This window comes from Apodemus sylvaticus, chromosome X, assembly GCF_947179515.1.
Source record: "Apodemus sylvaticus chromosome X, mApoSyl1.1, whole genome shotgun sequence".
Classification (NCBI taxonomy): Eukaryota; Metazoa; Chordata; class Mammalia; order Rodentia; family Muridae; genus Apodemus; species Apodemus sylvaticus.
In genome coordinates, this window is record NC_067495.1 from 136,795,620 (window position 1) to 136,811,821 (window position 16,202).

General features: G+C 37.4%; 1 protein-coding gene across 1 annotated transcript in view; it reads right to left on the reverse strand.

Moving 5' to 3' along the window:
• Mcf2 (MCF.2 cell line derived transforming sequence) overlaps positions 1 to 16,202 on the reverse strand; it is a 100,938-nt gene that overhangs the window by 31,878 nt on the left and 52,858 nt on the right. Inside the window, exons 11-18 of the mRNA XM_052170353.1 lie at positions 14,146 to 14,337; positions 12,500 to 12,691; positions 10,420 to 10,591; positions 5,936 to 5,979; positions 4,500 to 4,579; positions 1,338 to 1,404; positions 539 to 654; positions 200 to 269 (exon numbers count right to left, since the gene is read on the reverse strand). Of these exons, the coding sequence (XP_052026313.1) occupies positions 200 to 269; positions 539 to 654; positions 1,338 to 1,404; positions 4,500 to 4,579; positions 5,936 to 5,979; positions 10,420 to 10,591; positions 12,500 to 12,691; positions 14,146 to 14,337 (933 nt within the window). The remainder of the gene's footprint in view (positions 1 to 199; positions 270 to 538; positions 655 to 1,337; positions 1,405 to 4,499; positions 4,580 to 5,935; positions 5,980 to 10,419; positions 10,592 to 12,499; positions 12,692 to 14,145; positions 14,338 to 16,202) is intronic.

Sequence of the window (16,202 nt, forward strand, 5' to 3'; positions counted from 1 at the left end):
CCTAAATACTCCTTTCATCATTTTTTCCCAACAAAATAGTTTTATATTAAGTACTTGCTGGAATTGATGAGCATTCTCCAAAACCATAGATATTAAAGGGAAAGGGAGGGGGTACCTTATCTCCAAAGTTACTTTATACAAAAGATACTTTTTGAGTTGCCAATATTTAGATAATTTAAAAGCAAGTAATTAGACTAACCCTTTCCAGGAAGCAAGGTCCCACTCTTTCTGGAGCATCAAAGCAATCTTCCAGTCTGCTCATGAAAATGCTGTGGAATTTTTAGACAAAAGTTATTTGTGACATATAATAATAAACAAGTGGGAAGCTCTTATTTCCATACTTTTCGAAATAGGGTCTCTCTATATAGCCCTGGCTGTCCTAGAATTCATTATATGAACCAGGTTGTTTTGAAACACATAACAATCCATCTCTTTCTGCCTCCCAAGTGCTGGGATTAAAGGTGTGTACCCCTACCACCCAGCAATAACTTTTTGAAAAAATAAAATCACCAAAAAGTTGAATTTGGCAATTACATACTTGTTATGGAATTCATATATTTCTGCCATATTTCCAAAGAGAACATCCTTTTTATTTCTCAGGAGAGGTGGCATAAGATCAAACATCTGTGGATTGTCCATCTCAGATCTGTAGCCCTATTAAAAAGAAATAAATTTTTGTATTTGAAATGTTTATATTAATATTTGGTTGGACCATTGAATGTTTGAGTCCAAGAGAAACCTTGTGGGTACAGTTGATTGAAATTTAACATTTATATCCCTTAGTTGTCAGCGTTATCTGTAGTATTCTTTTAGAATGTAGGATAAGGAAGTCAAGGCTTCTACTCCATGGTCTGAATAAAAAGTAGTACTGTGGCCTTCAAGGCTTTTATTGTAGTGTTGAAAATCAAACCAAAACCAACTATGAAAAATTATAGTACCAAATATAAAATTCTCCTTAAATTAAAAGTAAGTGCTTAGATTTCTTTTCAGACCAAATTAGTACCATGGCATTTGTGTCAAATGAGTATTTTTATCCAACCCCGGTTCTTTCCATTTCAACCTTTAAGTAGCAGCCTGGGAATAATTACAACAATGTGCTATGTCCCTAAGAGAACAGCTTCTCTTTTTCTGTAAGAAATTCTGAATCACGTATCCACACTCCTGAGAGAGAATGTAAATGTAATCACTTAAACAACATGTAGTCTCAAAGAACAGCAAATACCCACTGACAACCAAGGACAGAGACAGAAACAAAACTGCTCAGAAAACTTTCTAATGAAAGTAGCCAGGGACTGTTCAGGAAAGTGGGGGAAAAAAAAACAATTTGCTACACTTACCAACAAAACAGTAAACAGCTCTCGAACATACGCCCTCTCTGTCTGTATCAGCTCATTCAGGACATGGCTACAATGAACAGACCATAGTTATCAGTTAATGTCCCACTCTCATACCACATTACAATTGATCAATTATTATCATTTAAAATAATCTAAAGCATTGGTTCTCAACCTATTGGTTGCAACCCCTTTGTGGGTCACATATCTGATATACTACCTATCAGATATTTACATTATGATTCACAACAGCAGAAAAATTACAGTCACAAAGTAGCAACAAGATAATTGTATGACTGGGGGTCACCACAACATTCAGAACTGTATTAAAGAGTCACAGCATTATTAGGAAAGTTTGAGAACCACTGATCTAAAGTAAAATAAGCTAGTATATTGGAACTACTCAGGAGTTTTGATTCAGCATCAAATTATGAAGTCTATTTTATAGTTGTTGGAAAAAGAACCACCCAGAAGGCTCTTAAATATATTTTGAAAAAAGGCCGGCTGTGGTGACACACAGCTTTAATCCAGCACGCAGGAAGCAGAGGCAGGAGAATCTAGGAATTCAAAACTAACCTGCATTCTGAGCCAGTGAGGCATACAAAGCAAGCGTATGTCTCGGAGGGGTGAAGGGTTGTAAATGTTAAAGGACTGCATGTGAACATAAAAATGATTCCTAATTCACATAAATTAAGAACAATTTACTAAAATATTGCAAATCCTACATCAGAATTAATGCCACATTTTGATTTTCCGCGGTTGCCAGGAACTTGCTGGCTTTTTTTCTCAGACATGTAAATGCACACACACCCCTCCACGTGGAATAGTAGAAAAACTTAAGATTCCATAGCGACACTGTGTGCCATCTGTGCCAGTAAAATAAAATACAGGTTCTGACCATTTGATTTCCAGCCACCATATTTAAATTTTACTCTCCTCTTTAATGTAAGCAACCTATTTATCCTCTACCTTTGTGCATTTCTTCTTTTTTTTCATACTTTAAAGAATTTAGACCCTGGCTTTTTCCAAAATGAGTTTCTTTAAATTATCTTACATAGCTTGGGACATATACATATATGGGACATATACGTATACATATACATGTACATATAGTTTGCAATTTGATGCAAACTACTGGCCATTTCTAACAACAGGATATGAAACTTTATTGTCATTAGTTTTTTGAGACAGACCTCACTATGTAGTCCTCCTGCTTGGAAACTGCAAATAAGGCTGCCTTCAAACAGAGAGTCACCGGTTGGTGGTGGCGCACACCTGTAGTCCCAGCACTCTGGGAGGCAGAGGCAGGCAGATTTCTGAGTCTGAGGCCAGCCTGGTCTACAGAGTGAGTTCCAGGACAGCCAGGGCTACACAGAGAAACCATGTCTTGAAAAAAACCAAATCCAAAAAACCAAAAAAAAAAACCAAAAACCACAGAGAGTCATCTGCCTCTGCTTCCCCAAGGCCTGGGGTTAAAGGAATGTGCCTTGCCTCCAGGATCAGTTCATGATATGAAACTTATATATAGGTCAGAATTTTCAAGCTTAGAATATTAACATAATAATATGAAGTCATATAAAAAGGGTCATTGTTGATATCTATGAAATTGTATCTATAATCCTGTATAGCTTTTGACAAGCCCCTTCATTGATTTTCCTTTCTTTTATAATGAAAGAAATGGTGTCACAGTTAGCTTTAGATATCAATTTGACATAAAAATACAATAGCCTGAGGAAAAATATGTCAACTGAATAACTGTCCAATCTGTTTGGTGTGTAGACAAGTCTGTGGGGAATCCTCTTGACTGATATGGGGGTTCAGTCACTGTAGGTCCTGGGTTCTATGAGAAAGCTGACTGAGTAATCAATGGAGAGAAAGCCAGTAAGCAACACTCCTCCATGGCCTCCGCTTTAGTTCCTACCTCCATGTCCCTGCCCTGGCTTCCTCTCATGATGGATAGTGATCTAGAACTATTAGCCAAATGAAGCAGCTCCTTCCCCAGATTTCTTTCGGTCCTGGTCTTTATCACAGCAACAGAAACCAAACTAGAACAGGTGGTATGGCCCAAGGGTACAAACTTTCATTTACTAGTTGAATCATTCTGGGACTCCAATGTACAGCAGGGTTACTATCATTATTATCATTAATGAAATGTCTTATATATAGGATATACACTGGCAAAGTAGAATTTACACACCTGTGTTCTTACCACAAAAGGCAACTGTCAGTGTTAACTAACTTGCTATAGCACTTACCTTAGCATATCTCACACTGTGTATACTAAATGTGCCCATTTTTGTCTCCCTATTATTTTCCAGTAAAACTGGGAAACACAGGAGTTGAAAAGATGGCTCAGTAGCTAAGAACACATGCTGCTCTTATAGAGGACTCAGGTGTGGCTACCAGGATCCTAATGGAGGTTTACAATCATTGGAACTGCAGGTCCGGGAACTCTGGCCCCACTTCTGCAACCCTGGGCACTAAGTATGGGCATGATGCACAGACATGAAGACAAAACTATATATAGAGAGAGAGCCCTACATTTTTCTAAAAATGACTTGAATATATATATACAAAAAACAAAAAACAGAGAGTCATCTGCCTCTGCTTCCCCAAGGCCTGGGGTTAAAGGAATGTGCCTTGCCTCCAGGATCAGTTCATGATATGAAACTTATATATAGGTCAGAATTTTCAAGCTTAGAATATTAACATAATAATATAAAGTCATATAAAAATATACATACACACACAGATAGTCTATTCCTACACCTACACCTATCTATATGATTAATATATGCATATATGTGCATATATACACATATATGATTTAAACTGGGAAACGCAAAAATAAAACAATAAAAAACTCTCATTTTTCTTTTCAGTCTGGAAATGAAAGGTACAGAAATCCTAAACAGGGGCTGGATATAGCTGAGTGGCAGAGCGCTCGCCTTACAATACACAATATTACCAAAGAAAAATTCTCAAGACTCATGAACAGATCACAGCTGCTCAGATCTAAATCCAGGATTTGTGATACTCACTAGTACTCTTTTAATGCCCTCGCTAGGACCCTATTTTGTAAACTGAGCATATGAGACATATACTGAACCAGTGCCTCCTGTGATGAGATACATATATGAATGTAAATTAAAAAAGAAAGAATACTTCTTTAAAATATCCAAGCTGTTGTCCATCTTGGGAGACTGATCAGATTTCTTCTCTTGGCTATCCTGAATGGCTTCGATCTGAAATGATGAAAATAAAATTTCAATCATGTCTATGTAGGTACAGTACTTTCACAAATACATGGATATTAAATTAATGCTAATCCTATCTTTGAAGATAAATTAATATACAGCACTACATTTTTCTAAAAATGACTTGAATATATACTAGTAAAATAAATGTTTTGTGTTACCTAAGGGCACAGATTTAAGGTACTAACTGGAATTTATTTTGTATATCTCTGTTTATATCAACAAAAGTCACTTTCTAGTCTATAGTAATGATAATAGAAACAACTTAGACCATGACTATATGCCACACATAGGAAACTAAGGAGCATCACAAATGTTACTTCTTTTTTATACTAAATTCATGTGTCCTATTATCCCCAGTTATTTATTGTCTAAAGCTAAGAGAATTTACCAAAGACTATACCATCAATAAGTCAGAGTCTGGTATTAAAGCCAGGAAGTCCAGTTACAGTTTGTAAACCTATACTGCACTGCAGTGCCTCTTAGAGTTATGTTCTGGGCTCCACTTACTACCAATGACAAACAAGTAATACATAAAGAAGGTCCTGCAGGTATGAGGAGGCTACCCTGCAGATATCAGCCTATCACAGATAACGGAGAAGAACAAAATCTTAGACACATGCACTACCTACTTCCCCTGCATGGATACGCCTTAAGACCCTCAGTGGATGCCTGAAACTGTGGGCAGTACTGAATGTTCCATGAACTATGCTTGTTCCCACATATGTGTATTCATGGCTTTTTTTTTAAAAAGTCATGTATAAATTAGTCACAGTAAGGGATTAGCAATAATAACTCATAATAAAATGTTGTCTCATAATAAAACAGTGGATGGATATATATCCATATATATATTGAACAACATATAGTAAACTAGAGAACAGCTCAAAATAGGGATGAGAGAAAGGGATGGAGGAATAAAAGGAAGGGGAGAGAGAGAAAAAATAAAAAAGGAAACAAATATATGCATTTCCTGCATCCTGAGGCAGTGTGTTCACAGTCCATGATAAACTGGACTTTATGCTTAATTTTGGCATTACTATACTCATTGATGACAGAAAGCACCATAAGGCACAGCACTGCTTAGGTGTGTGGAGGGAACGGCATGAAAAGGGACTGCAACTTATATACAGTGCTCTACAGAAATTATTCTGAATGTAAGCCAGGGCTTAAAAACAAACAAAATAAAACAAAAGACACAGGCAGCAGATTTTTCTCATATGTGTAAGATTTTCAAATTCAAAAGGTCATTGTAAGAAATGGAAAACACGCCTGAAAACCCATGCTAATGCTACCATTGTAGCAGCACAGCCAACATTGAATTCATTAATCAGTTATACTTACTTTCACATTGCTCTGAACTTGAATCTGTCTCCAGGACTTTTTCACTGGTAGAGAAATGTGAAATAATGTTAAACTACAATTAAAGTCAACACTTTTAATGAAAACACAAGTATGTTTATTAGAAAGAAATTGTTTTAATATATTTGTTAGTGTTTCAAAGCACTCTACAGAAGATAGCGGTTGGTTAGATAGTTACACAAATCCAACTGAACTTCTCCTGGAGCTTGACTTTGTCATGTACTACCCATCCTCACCTTCAGCACGCATGCACTCACTTGCCAAAAGAAAAAGGTGTTAAGTCTTCACAATTACATTCAAATTCAGGATGCATTCTGCCACATAAACATTCAATCAGATTGTAGTTCACTTACTCACTGGATCAAAGATTTCTCCGAATCTAGCCCTACATGTATGAGACCAGGGAAGACAAGGAAGGGTAGTGGGGGGGGGGTGAAGGAATGAAAAGAACAAATTATGGGACTGGCAAGATGTTTCATCAAATAAAATTGTTTGCTGCTAACCGCGATGAGCTTATCTTGTTCCCAATGACCCATATGGTGGAAAGAGAGAAGCAACCACAACAAAGTATTCTCTGATCTACATATATGTATGTTTTTACTCTCTGATCTACATGTATGTATAGTTTTATACCAGCGTGAGCATGTGCGCACACACACATACACACACACACACACACAAATTCAAATTAGAACAAATTATGAAAATGCTATAATGAAAGTCATTACTTTATTAACTTGAAAATTAATGACAAAAAATCCAAGTTCATCTTAATAAGTATAGAATCCACTATTTATTTGTCACTTACCCCAACCAGGTCCCAATGATTTGTTTTCTTTTTTTAATTCTCAAATCTATGCTAAGAGATGGAGAACAACATCTATCTCATTTTAAGTTATCACTAAGTTTAACACTGTTTAGGAAGTGGAAGTGGATTTAAACCCTTACATGTTTCCAATAACTACAGGAAACATTTCCAAAGCAAGGTAAAATTCTCATTTAAAACACCCTCATCAAAAATTCAAAGCCTTAATCATTATTTTTAAACAATATATTTCCAGCACTGGGAAAAAAAATAAAACAGGGTGGAGGGTGAACTGCAAATACAGCTCAATGGTAGAACACTTGTCTAGCATGTGTTCAGTTGCCAGCACTGGGGAAGAAATGATGGTTTTCACAGAAGCAGGCAGAGTCAGACGTCCTTTAAAAGTAAAAGTCACAGACAAACAAAAGAATAGATTAAAGTAAATTATGGATTGGTTGCAAATACATTGAGAGATTTATATGTGTGTATCTTAATGATACATCTTTTTTTTTCTGAAAAGCAAGGTAAATATATTCATTCTTTCAACAATGTAACGGCATACATACAAAATAGCTGAGCACCTGTGTGATAAGACAAGCTAGCTCTGTATTTATGGATATGCAAAAGTGACTTGCACACAGATCCTGTCCCTGCAAAACATCCTGTCTAGCAAGTGTAACAGCGAACAGGTAAATAGGTTGTATGGAGGAAGTAGACTCAGAATAGGAGCTAGCAAGGAGACAATGGAGCAACATGGGAAGCATAGTCTAGAGAAACAGCAATCTATGCAAACTCTACAAGGTAACACAGAAGAGAAAGGAAGGCAAGGAGACTGTGGCAATAAGAGCCAAAGAGACAATGGTCAAGGCCACCAGGGATGTTATCTTGGGCACAGAAAGTGGCAGTTAATAAAGTAATGTAGGAATAACTAGATGCACAGAAGGCATATTTACCATCAAAAACAATTAATGGTATAGGAATGAGCTGGCACATCTAAGCTTGGACAAATGGGGGCATTACAGTAACCAGTTAACCAGATGAGAAAGGAAAGTTTTACATGGCTTGCAGAAGAGACACATTCATGTAGGATACAATGAGACTGTTTCCTATGGGAAATTTGATGTTGTACATAGCAGTCTGAAGCTTAGGTGTCAGACCTAGACTAGAAATCGAGCTTTCAGGACCCAACCATATCTAACACTATCTTTCCCCCTCCTTGCTCTTCTAGAGCTTCCCTTCACACTCAGTGTGAATTCCTCAAACACCTTATCACATCCTGCTAGTTGCCAGGCACTATCCTAGATGGAGAACTCAATTTAATGAAGGAAAAAAAAACTAAACAAGCAAAAACAGAATAAAAAACCAGTTTGACTCATTTTGATGAAAAATTAGCACACACTTTGATTTGGTCAAATATTTGATTTACCAAATCCAAGTTTTGAAATCTAGTCTGAAATATGGTATTACCTGCATTGCCCATAGACCAATAGGGTAATATGCAGTGACCTGGTTTTATTTACAAACCATAATGCATGATGGAGAAAATTATGTATCCATCCCAGCCATTTATCCATTAAGTTGCCTTCATCTGCATAAATACACAAGGTAGTCTTAAGCTGGTAAATTTAAGCTACTCCAAACAAATATTTCAGTTATATAAGAATCTTTAAAAATGAAGAAAGCCCTGATTCACATTAATTTCACTAACTCTTTTTTAAATATGTGTTTTATCATTTATTTTCAATTTTATTTTATTTTGAACGTCTATGTGGGTATGGGTAGGCAGGTGGGTACATAGAGGCCAGAAGATGGAATTAGATCCCCTGGTGCTACAGTTACAGGTGATGTTGAGCTGCCACATGGATGCTGGGAAGTGAACTTGGATCCTCTGGGAAAGTAGGATGCGCTCTTAACCACTGAGCCACCACTCCTGCCTCCTCTTCTTTCTTTTTGTTCAATGGTCATTTTAGGAAAAGAAAACTGATTTTAGAAGCACACTCTATTCTTTACAGAATTTTTAAGGATAAGTTCAATGTTGAGAGAGAATAATGGACAGTTGGTATGAAAAATTAGATAGTTATTTGCAGATAGAATTAAAGAACTGCTGCTGGTTTTAGATGCCAAACTGGTTTTTCATGTGTACAAACTCATAAAATGTACGGATGATAAGTAATATAATAAAGATGGGTACCTTTTGAAAAAATTTTACATGCTTGAAAGAAAGAATATCCAATTCCCACTGCAGAAAGAAAGTGTAATGCCATTAAATAAGAATCCGAGAAAGAAAGAAAATGTAATAATACAAAACAAAAATTTTTGAATGACTAATGACATGAATGGGTCTTGGATAGCCTGGTCACAATACAAAGTGCTCTGCTTCATGGACACTTGAGCATTTGGGGGTCTATTAAGAAAAGAGATTTAATCAGAAGGAAGGGATAGTCCAATTTATCGTTGCCGACAATTTTATTCTACTTTCTCTTTATGATCACCTTTTAAGTGAGAAGGTATTTGTCCCTATTTTACAGACAAGGAAAGTGAGACCATCAATGTGTCTAAGGAGACATAAGTAAAGTATCCTGATATGTAACTGATATGTAATCTATTTTGTGCTTAGAAATATATCAATTATTGGGTTTAATCGGTTCATTTTTTACTCTATTCTTTTTACTTTTTTCAGTGTCTTTGATATTTCTAGTATCTCTGGTATATTTTTAATATAGTCAACATTATTCATTGAAGCCATTGCTCATACAGTCTGATTTTATGTATATATATACATTTTGGAATTACTAACCATGTAACTTCCAATGCATTTGTAACGTGATCCGTGCTGGAGATGAGTTGTATTTATTCATTACCTCTGGCTCAAGCCTTCTCTGCATTTCAAAGCAGTTTCCTGCACTAGTAAAGTGACTGATGCAATTTAACTTAAAGAGACTGAACTTAGTCATATGTTCAAATCTTCAACTAATTCAACTTGTACAAAAGATGCAACTGCTCTATCTGAAAAAGTTGAAGAGATAGCTCTAGGAAATCCTTCTGGGAATAATGTTTTTAGACTTTCAGGTGCAACTCCATTACAAGAATAATTATTTTCATATAGAACTTAGAAAGAAATAGGATAGTCCACAATTAAATAGACTTGAAAGATTCAAGCAAAGAAATGAGATCTGTAACAAAAATTACTAACACAATTATCATTTGCCAGCATCTATTTAGACAAGGCAATCCACCCTATTATATAAGACACTCAAAAACAAGCATCATATAAGAACCAAATAATTGCTTACTGGAATAACAGTAAGTATGCAAGTTTATAACACATGTACATGTACATATAAGATTCACATCCCTTTGAAGAAAATCTGGAGGTCTAAAACTGGAAAAAAAAATTGTCACACTCATTTCTCAAGCTAGAATGCTCCACTTTGAGGCGTCCATCATTTAACACAATTCAGTGCTACTACTACACCTTATAAACATAAAGGGATATCATTCTGACCTCTGACTTGTACAACAGTGATCAAGCATAAACAAAGAGGCTAAAAGGCTTTAAAATGTATCAGGATTTAAGGAATTTAGTAGATATATCACGTTTATCAAAGGAAACAATAGCGAGACAAAGAGACATAGCAAACGTGAAAACAAGCTGCTTTACCATGTTTAGGAGAAAAGAATATTGTTCTGGATCTCATCACATTTTCAGGTGCAGGAATCACAGTCTGGACGGCCCCCTCAGGTGCATCTTTTAGGCTCTTAGAACCAGCCTGTTGGCTCTCAAATACACTTCGTATATTTTCAAGCTTTAGTTGTATATTCTGCATTTGAGCCTATGAATTGCATAAGAATTCTATGAGCTAGGGCTGGAGAGATGAGTCAGCAGTTAAGAACACTGGCTATGCTGGGCAGTGGTGGTGCACGCCTTTAATCCCAGCTCTCTGGGAGGCAGAGGCAGGTGGATTTCTGAGTTCGAGGCCAGCCTGGTCTACAGAGTGAGTTCCAGGATAGCCAGGGCTACACAGAGAAACCCTGTGTCAGAAAAACAAAACAAAACAAAACACTGGTTACTCTTGCAGAGGACATAGGTTCAATTCCCAGTGACCACATGTCCACTTAGAAACATCTTTAATTCCAGGTTTTGGATTATTCAACACCTTCTTCTAGCCTCCATAGACATCAGGCATTGCACACATAAATACATGAACACACTTAAAACAGTTAGTTACATACACAAAATAAATCATGCCTTGCTGTGCAGAGTGGAGTACAACTTCAATCCCAGAACTGAGGAGGCTGGATCAAGCAGACCTCTTGAGTTCAAGGCCAGCCTGGTCTACATAGCTAGTTCCAAGTCAGCCAGTGCTACATAGCCAGATTTGTCTCAAAAGATTATGAGTTACTTTCTGAAATAAGTCATAACTACTTTTATATTCATCAGACATGATTAAAAATGAAATTTTGGACCTAGAGATCACTCAGTCACTAACGTGCCTGCTTCATAATTATGAAAACCTTAGTTCAGAACCCCAGGAGCTATATAAAACCCAGGCATGGCAGGAATACCTGTAACTTCAGTGCTGGGGTAGCAAGGACAGGAGGAGTCCTGGAGCTCACTGGCCAGCCAGTCTGACTGAATCAATGAGCATTTCAATTTCACTGGAGACTCTCAACGTAAGGAAAGGAACTAAGAAAGATACTGAAAATCAACCTTTGGCTCCTGCCTGCATGCACACATATACACATCCACCCAACTATGGTATAGATAATAATATATATGGTATAGGTACTATATACGAAATAAATGACTATATAAGTATCAAAGTTACCTTTAGATTATATTGTGGTAGAATATTTGTGGACTAAGGAGATGATTTATTGGATAGTGTTTTCTATATAAATATGATGACTTGACTTTGAATCCCAAAAACCCACGGTAGTAGTGTGAATGCATAATCCCTAGGGCTTGCTGCCTTGCCAGTGTAGCTGAACCAGCAAGTACTAGGTCCAATGAGATAATGTTTATCGTGTGTTTATAGGCACAAGTACAAATACACATACAAACATGTAACACAAACACAGAAACAACTTATTTTAAACATAAAACATAAGTAGAGCAAATTTAGTAAAAAAAAAAAAAAAGAAAGAAAAGAAAAGAAAATATCAGTGTATTTTCTTCATGTAAATATAAAATTAAATTTCCAGTGTACACAACCTGAGGGGGTGTAATGTATCAATCATAAAACTGATCCTAACACTCCACGCCACTTAGTGGCCCTTCTCTGAGGATGCAGAGCTAAATACTTGTGAAAGCTCACAGCACATTTAAATCACTTAAAAACAAGAGAGTCGGGATGGAGAGATGGCTCAGTGGTTAAGAGTACTAGCTGGTCTTCCGATGGTCCTGAGTTCAAATCCCAGCAACCATATGGTAGCTCACAACCATCCATAATGAGATCTGATGCGCTCTTCTAGTGTCTGAACACAGCTAGAGTGTACTTTTGTATAATAATAAATAAATCTTTAAAAAAAACAAAAACAAAAACAAGAAAGTCAGACTGGATTTAGTAACAGTAACAGACTAGATTTAGAACAAGGAATTCTAAGCCAGCCAAGGCTATACAGTGAAACCTGTCTCAAACATCCCAGTAATAATAAATAATAGACTCAAAGCTAACAGTGAGATAGTAAACTCTTACACCATGGTGATTAGTTTGCTCTTTGAATAAATTGTCTCCCACCTTGAGTTCAGGCGATAGGAGCACATCAAATTCATATTGCAGGCTTTCAATATCATAACTGATGAAAGGCATAGACATTTGAAGGAAGTTGTCCACATCCTGAAGGGCTTTCTGAGCATCTTCTTTAGTCTGAAACTTATCCACTCCCTGGTTAGCCAGGAGGCATTCCCCTTGATCACAGCACTGACGTGCCTGATGAGGAAAAATCACGAAAATCAAAGAAGCAAACATAAGAATGAATAAGGGGAACATAGGCTTACCATTCAAAGAACTGTCTCCTGTTTTTGTAGTATTCCATCTTGGTGGTGGGGAGGGGGAGGTGGGGGTGCACAAAGCATGCTCATGCTGTAGCATACATGTGGAAGTCCAGCACATGGGCCCTTTGGATCAGACTCAGGTAACAAAGTTCATCAGCCTTATCCACTGAACCATCTTGTGGGCTTGGGTTGTCTCACTTCTGTCAATCAGAATTATTTTCCAAGCCCAACTGTGATGGCATACAATTTTAATCCCAGCACCCAGGAGGCAGGTGCAGGTGAGTCTCTATGAGTTTGAAGCCAGCCTGAACCACACAGCAAGTTCCTAGCCAGCTAGAGCTACACAGTGAGATTCTGTCTCCATATAAAAAAAAAAAAAACAGAAAAGAAAAGAAAAAGAAAAATGCCTTCAGAGCTGTTAATAAATGATATCTGATTCAGAAGCTCTGGGCTGCCAGCCAGCCATTTATACTGTTAGAGCACTCCACAGGTATTACTGATGCAGAGCCAAGGTTGGGAAGCACTGCATTTATTTCATAACAAGTAATTTTTTCTGCAGCAGGAGTCTGGCCATTTTCTCAACACTAACAGTTTGGTTGCATGTTATTTTCTACAAAGCCATGACTGAAATATGAAACTTCTAACAAAATATAAAGTGTAATATCAATGCTTAATGATTGCCAAGGACAAGAATAAGGTTTTTTTTTCAACCAAAAAAAGATGTGCAGATTAGCATCCTTATGTTCCAATGTGATGTTGACAAGTGACATTCCTGTTTACATTCCTGTGCCAGGACTAGATCTGTAGGTGGCATTTCCATTCACTGACCCATAGGCATGGCAGAATATTTTTCATTTACCACTTAATTTTTAGTACTGTACTATGAAATGTGGAAGGAATTTCAGGCTTCTGCAAAATGTCCCCTGGGCTTTTATGTGTTCTGACTACAGAATATCACCAGGTTTCAGAAATAGACTTAAACTAGGAAGGAGGCCATCACCCTCACTATCTCCACAATGAAAATGGGGCAAAACTGGTACTATACTAAATCTACCGTGAATGGTGCATAAGGAGATAGACTGATTATCCACAATCAGGCTCAAGGTTTAATATCTCTTACAAATGTAAATCTAACACTGTAGACACTAACCCCTTGACCTCTAAGAAGAAGCATATGGACAAGTGTGGGAGAAGACAAAATGTGTACCATAAGGCACATGGGCAAGTATTTAAGATGAAATGTGTATCATAAGACATGTGGGCAAGTATGTAAGAAGATAAAATGAGTACCATAAGGCAAATGGGCAAGACAATGAAGATAGGAGAACTCGGGGTGGGGGGGGACAATTATGGCCTTTTTCAACAGTGGATCATTTGCAGTCCTGTTACCTGCTGTAGGAGTCTGTGCATTTTGAAAGTCCTGCTCAGCTGGATCCGCTTTGTCCTGATCTCAGTAACTAAAATATCGGAAAGGTAGCGCAGCTCGTTGCACCTCTGGCAGATCAAATCAAGTGCATAGTGGTGATTGGACGCCAGCTTGTGGCCATGTAGGATCACAACGCGGGCCTTGGCTAACAGTTCCTGATTTGAAAGAGGAGAGAAAAATCACAATCGTATGATCTCTGCTCATACAACAGGCGGGACACGAAAGAGAAGGAGAGGAGCATGGGAAAGATTCACTAAAGAACACATTTGGCAGGGGATATGGTCACAAAACATGATTGATTTCATTGCCATTTTTCTTCATTCAACAAAAGAAAACACACATACAAAAAAAATCTTACAGTGATATTGATTAGTTACAGCAGCGACTATCAGAAACTCATGAGTTTCTGAGTATAAAATGATAGTCAATTTCTTTGTTCCATTCAGGATATAGAGTGTCTTCTATTGTGCACAGATGTAAAACAAAAACACACACAGAACCCAGTATAAAGTAAACACCGGGAAAACGAAAACTAATACATTTCTATGTCAATTCCAGTGCCCTCCTTACCTGAGTGCTTCTGACATACCTAAAGGGACTCTCATGGCCTTACATGCACTCCATCAACTACTGACTCCCCTAGAACAGTGACTGAAACATAGAGGAACATACATAATGTTTCCCAAACTGAAGCCCAGCTCAGCTGGGACTAACCTGCCTAGCTATTGGGAAACAGGCAATTAAATTAGAGAGTTGTTTTTAAATGCACTGGAGTAGTAGATCTCAACCTTCCTAATGCTGTGGCCCTTTAATATAGTTCCTCATACTGTGCTGACCCTGTCACTTTGCTACTGTTATGAGTCATAGTGTAATTATTTGACATACAGAATATCTGATATGCAATCCCTGTGAAATGGTCATATGACCCCCAGAAGGGTTATGACCCACAGGGTGAGGACCACTACTGTTTTAGTAGCTTGAATTGACACAGCCTAGAGTGAGCTGAAAGCCTCAAATGAGGAATGTCCTAGATGAGATTGACCTCTGGCCATGGTTGTGAAGCATGTCTTAATTAATAATGGGTGTAGGAAGACCCAGACCATACCGGTCAGTACCATCTCTAGGCAGCAGGTCTTAAGCAGTATAAAAATCTAGCTGAGCACAAGCCAGTAAGGAAGCTAGCAAGCAACACCCTCTCATGACGTTTTCTTCAGGTTCCTGTCCTGCCCTCCCTTAAAGTTGGACTGGGATCTGAAACTTTAAGCCAAATAAACCCTTCTTTCCAAAAGTGGCTTTTGCTCAGTGTTTTGTCACAGTAATGGGAAGGAAACTAGGACAGCTACAGAACTGAATGCTTCAAATGACAAGTTCTGTGCCATACAACTTAAATCACATTGGAAAGATGTATTAAAAACAAACAAATCCCCTGGCATCACCTTCTCTTTCCATGATGTCATAGGGAGATGTGGACTGTGATCAGAGTCTGCAAGCCTAATGCCTTTACTGGTTACTACAACCCCTGGCCTATAGATTTAATTTGCACATGTTCGCGGTTCACTCATGAGTTTGTTTTCTAAGAAAATATCTATAAAAGCATTGTTTTGCTGTGGTATACAAGACAGGAGAGCAAAGGCAGTTTACTAAGTACAAAAGTCATGAATGTAAGCTTTACAATGAACAAGAATGCTGACAACTGCTTTTCCTTTGAGCACATACTATATATCCAGGAGCTATGCTAAGCACTTCCTAGACAGTTAATACTCTACAAAGTAGGCCTTTTTACCTACTATTCAACTTAAGTAGAGCTGTCTATGTGGGTCTATAATTGATTCAACTGCATGTATCATGATGGACATTAAAAATGCATAGTCTTATATTATTCCATAATTTCCAGATACCAAATACCTTTTTGTGGCGATGAGATCCCATGTAGAGTAGGCTAACCTAAAACTCATTATGTATCTGGGACCCCATTATATATCATTCTTTTTTGTTGTTGTTGTTGTTTGGATTTGGTTTT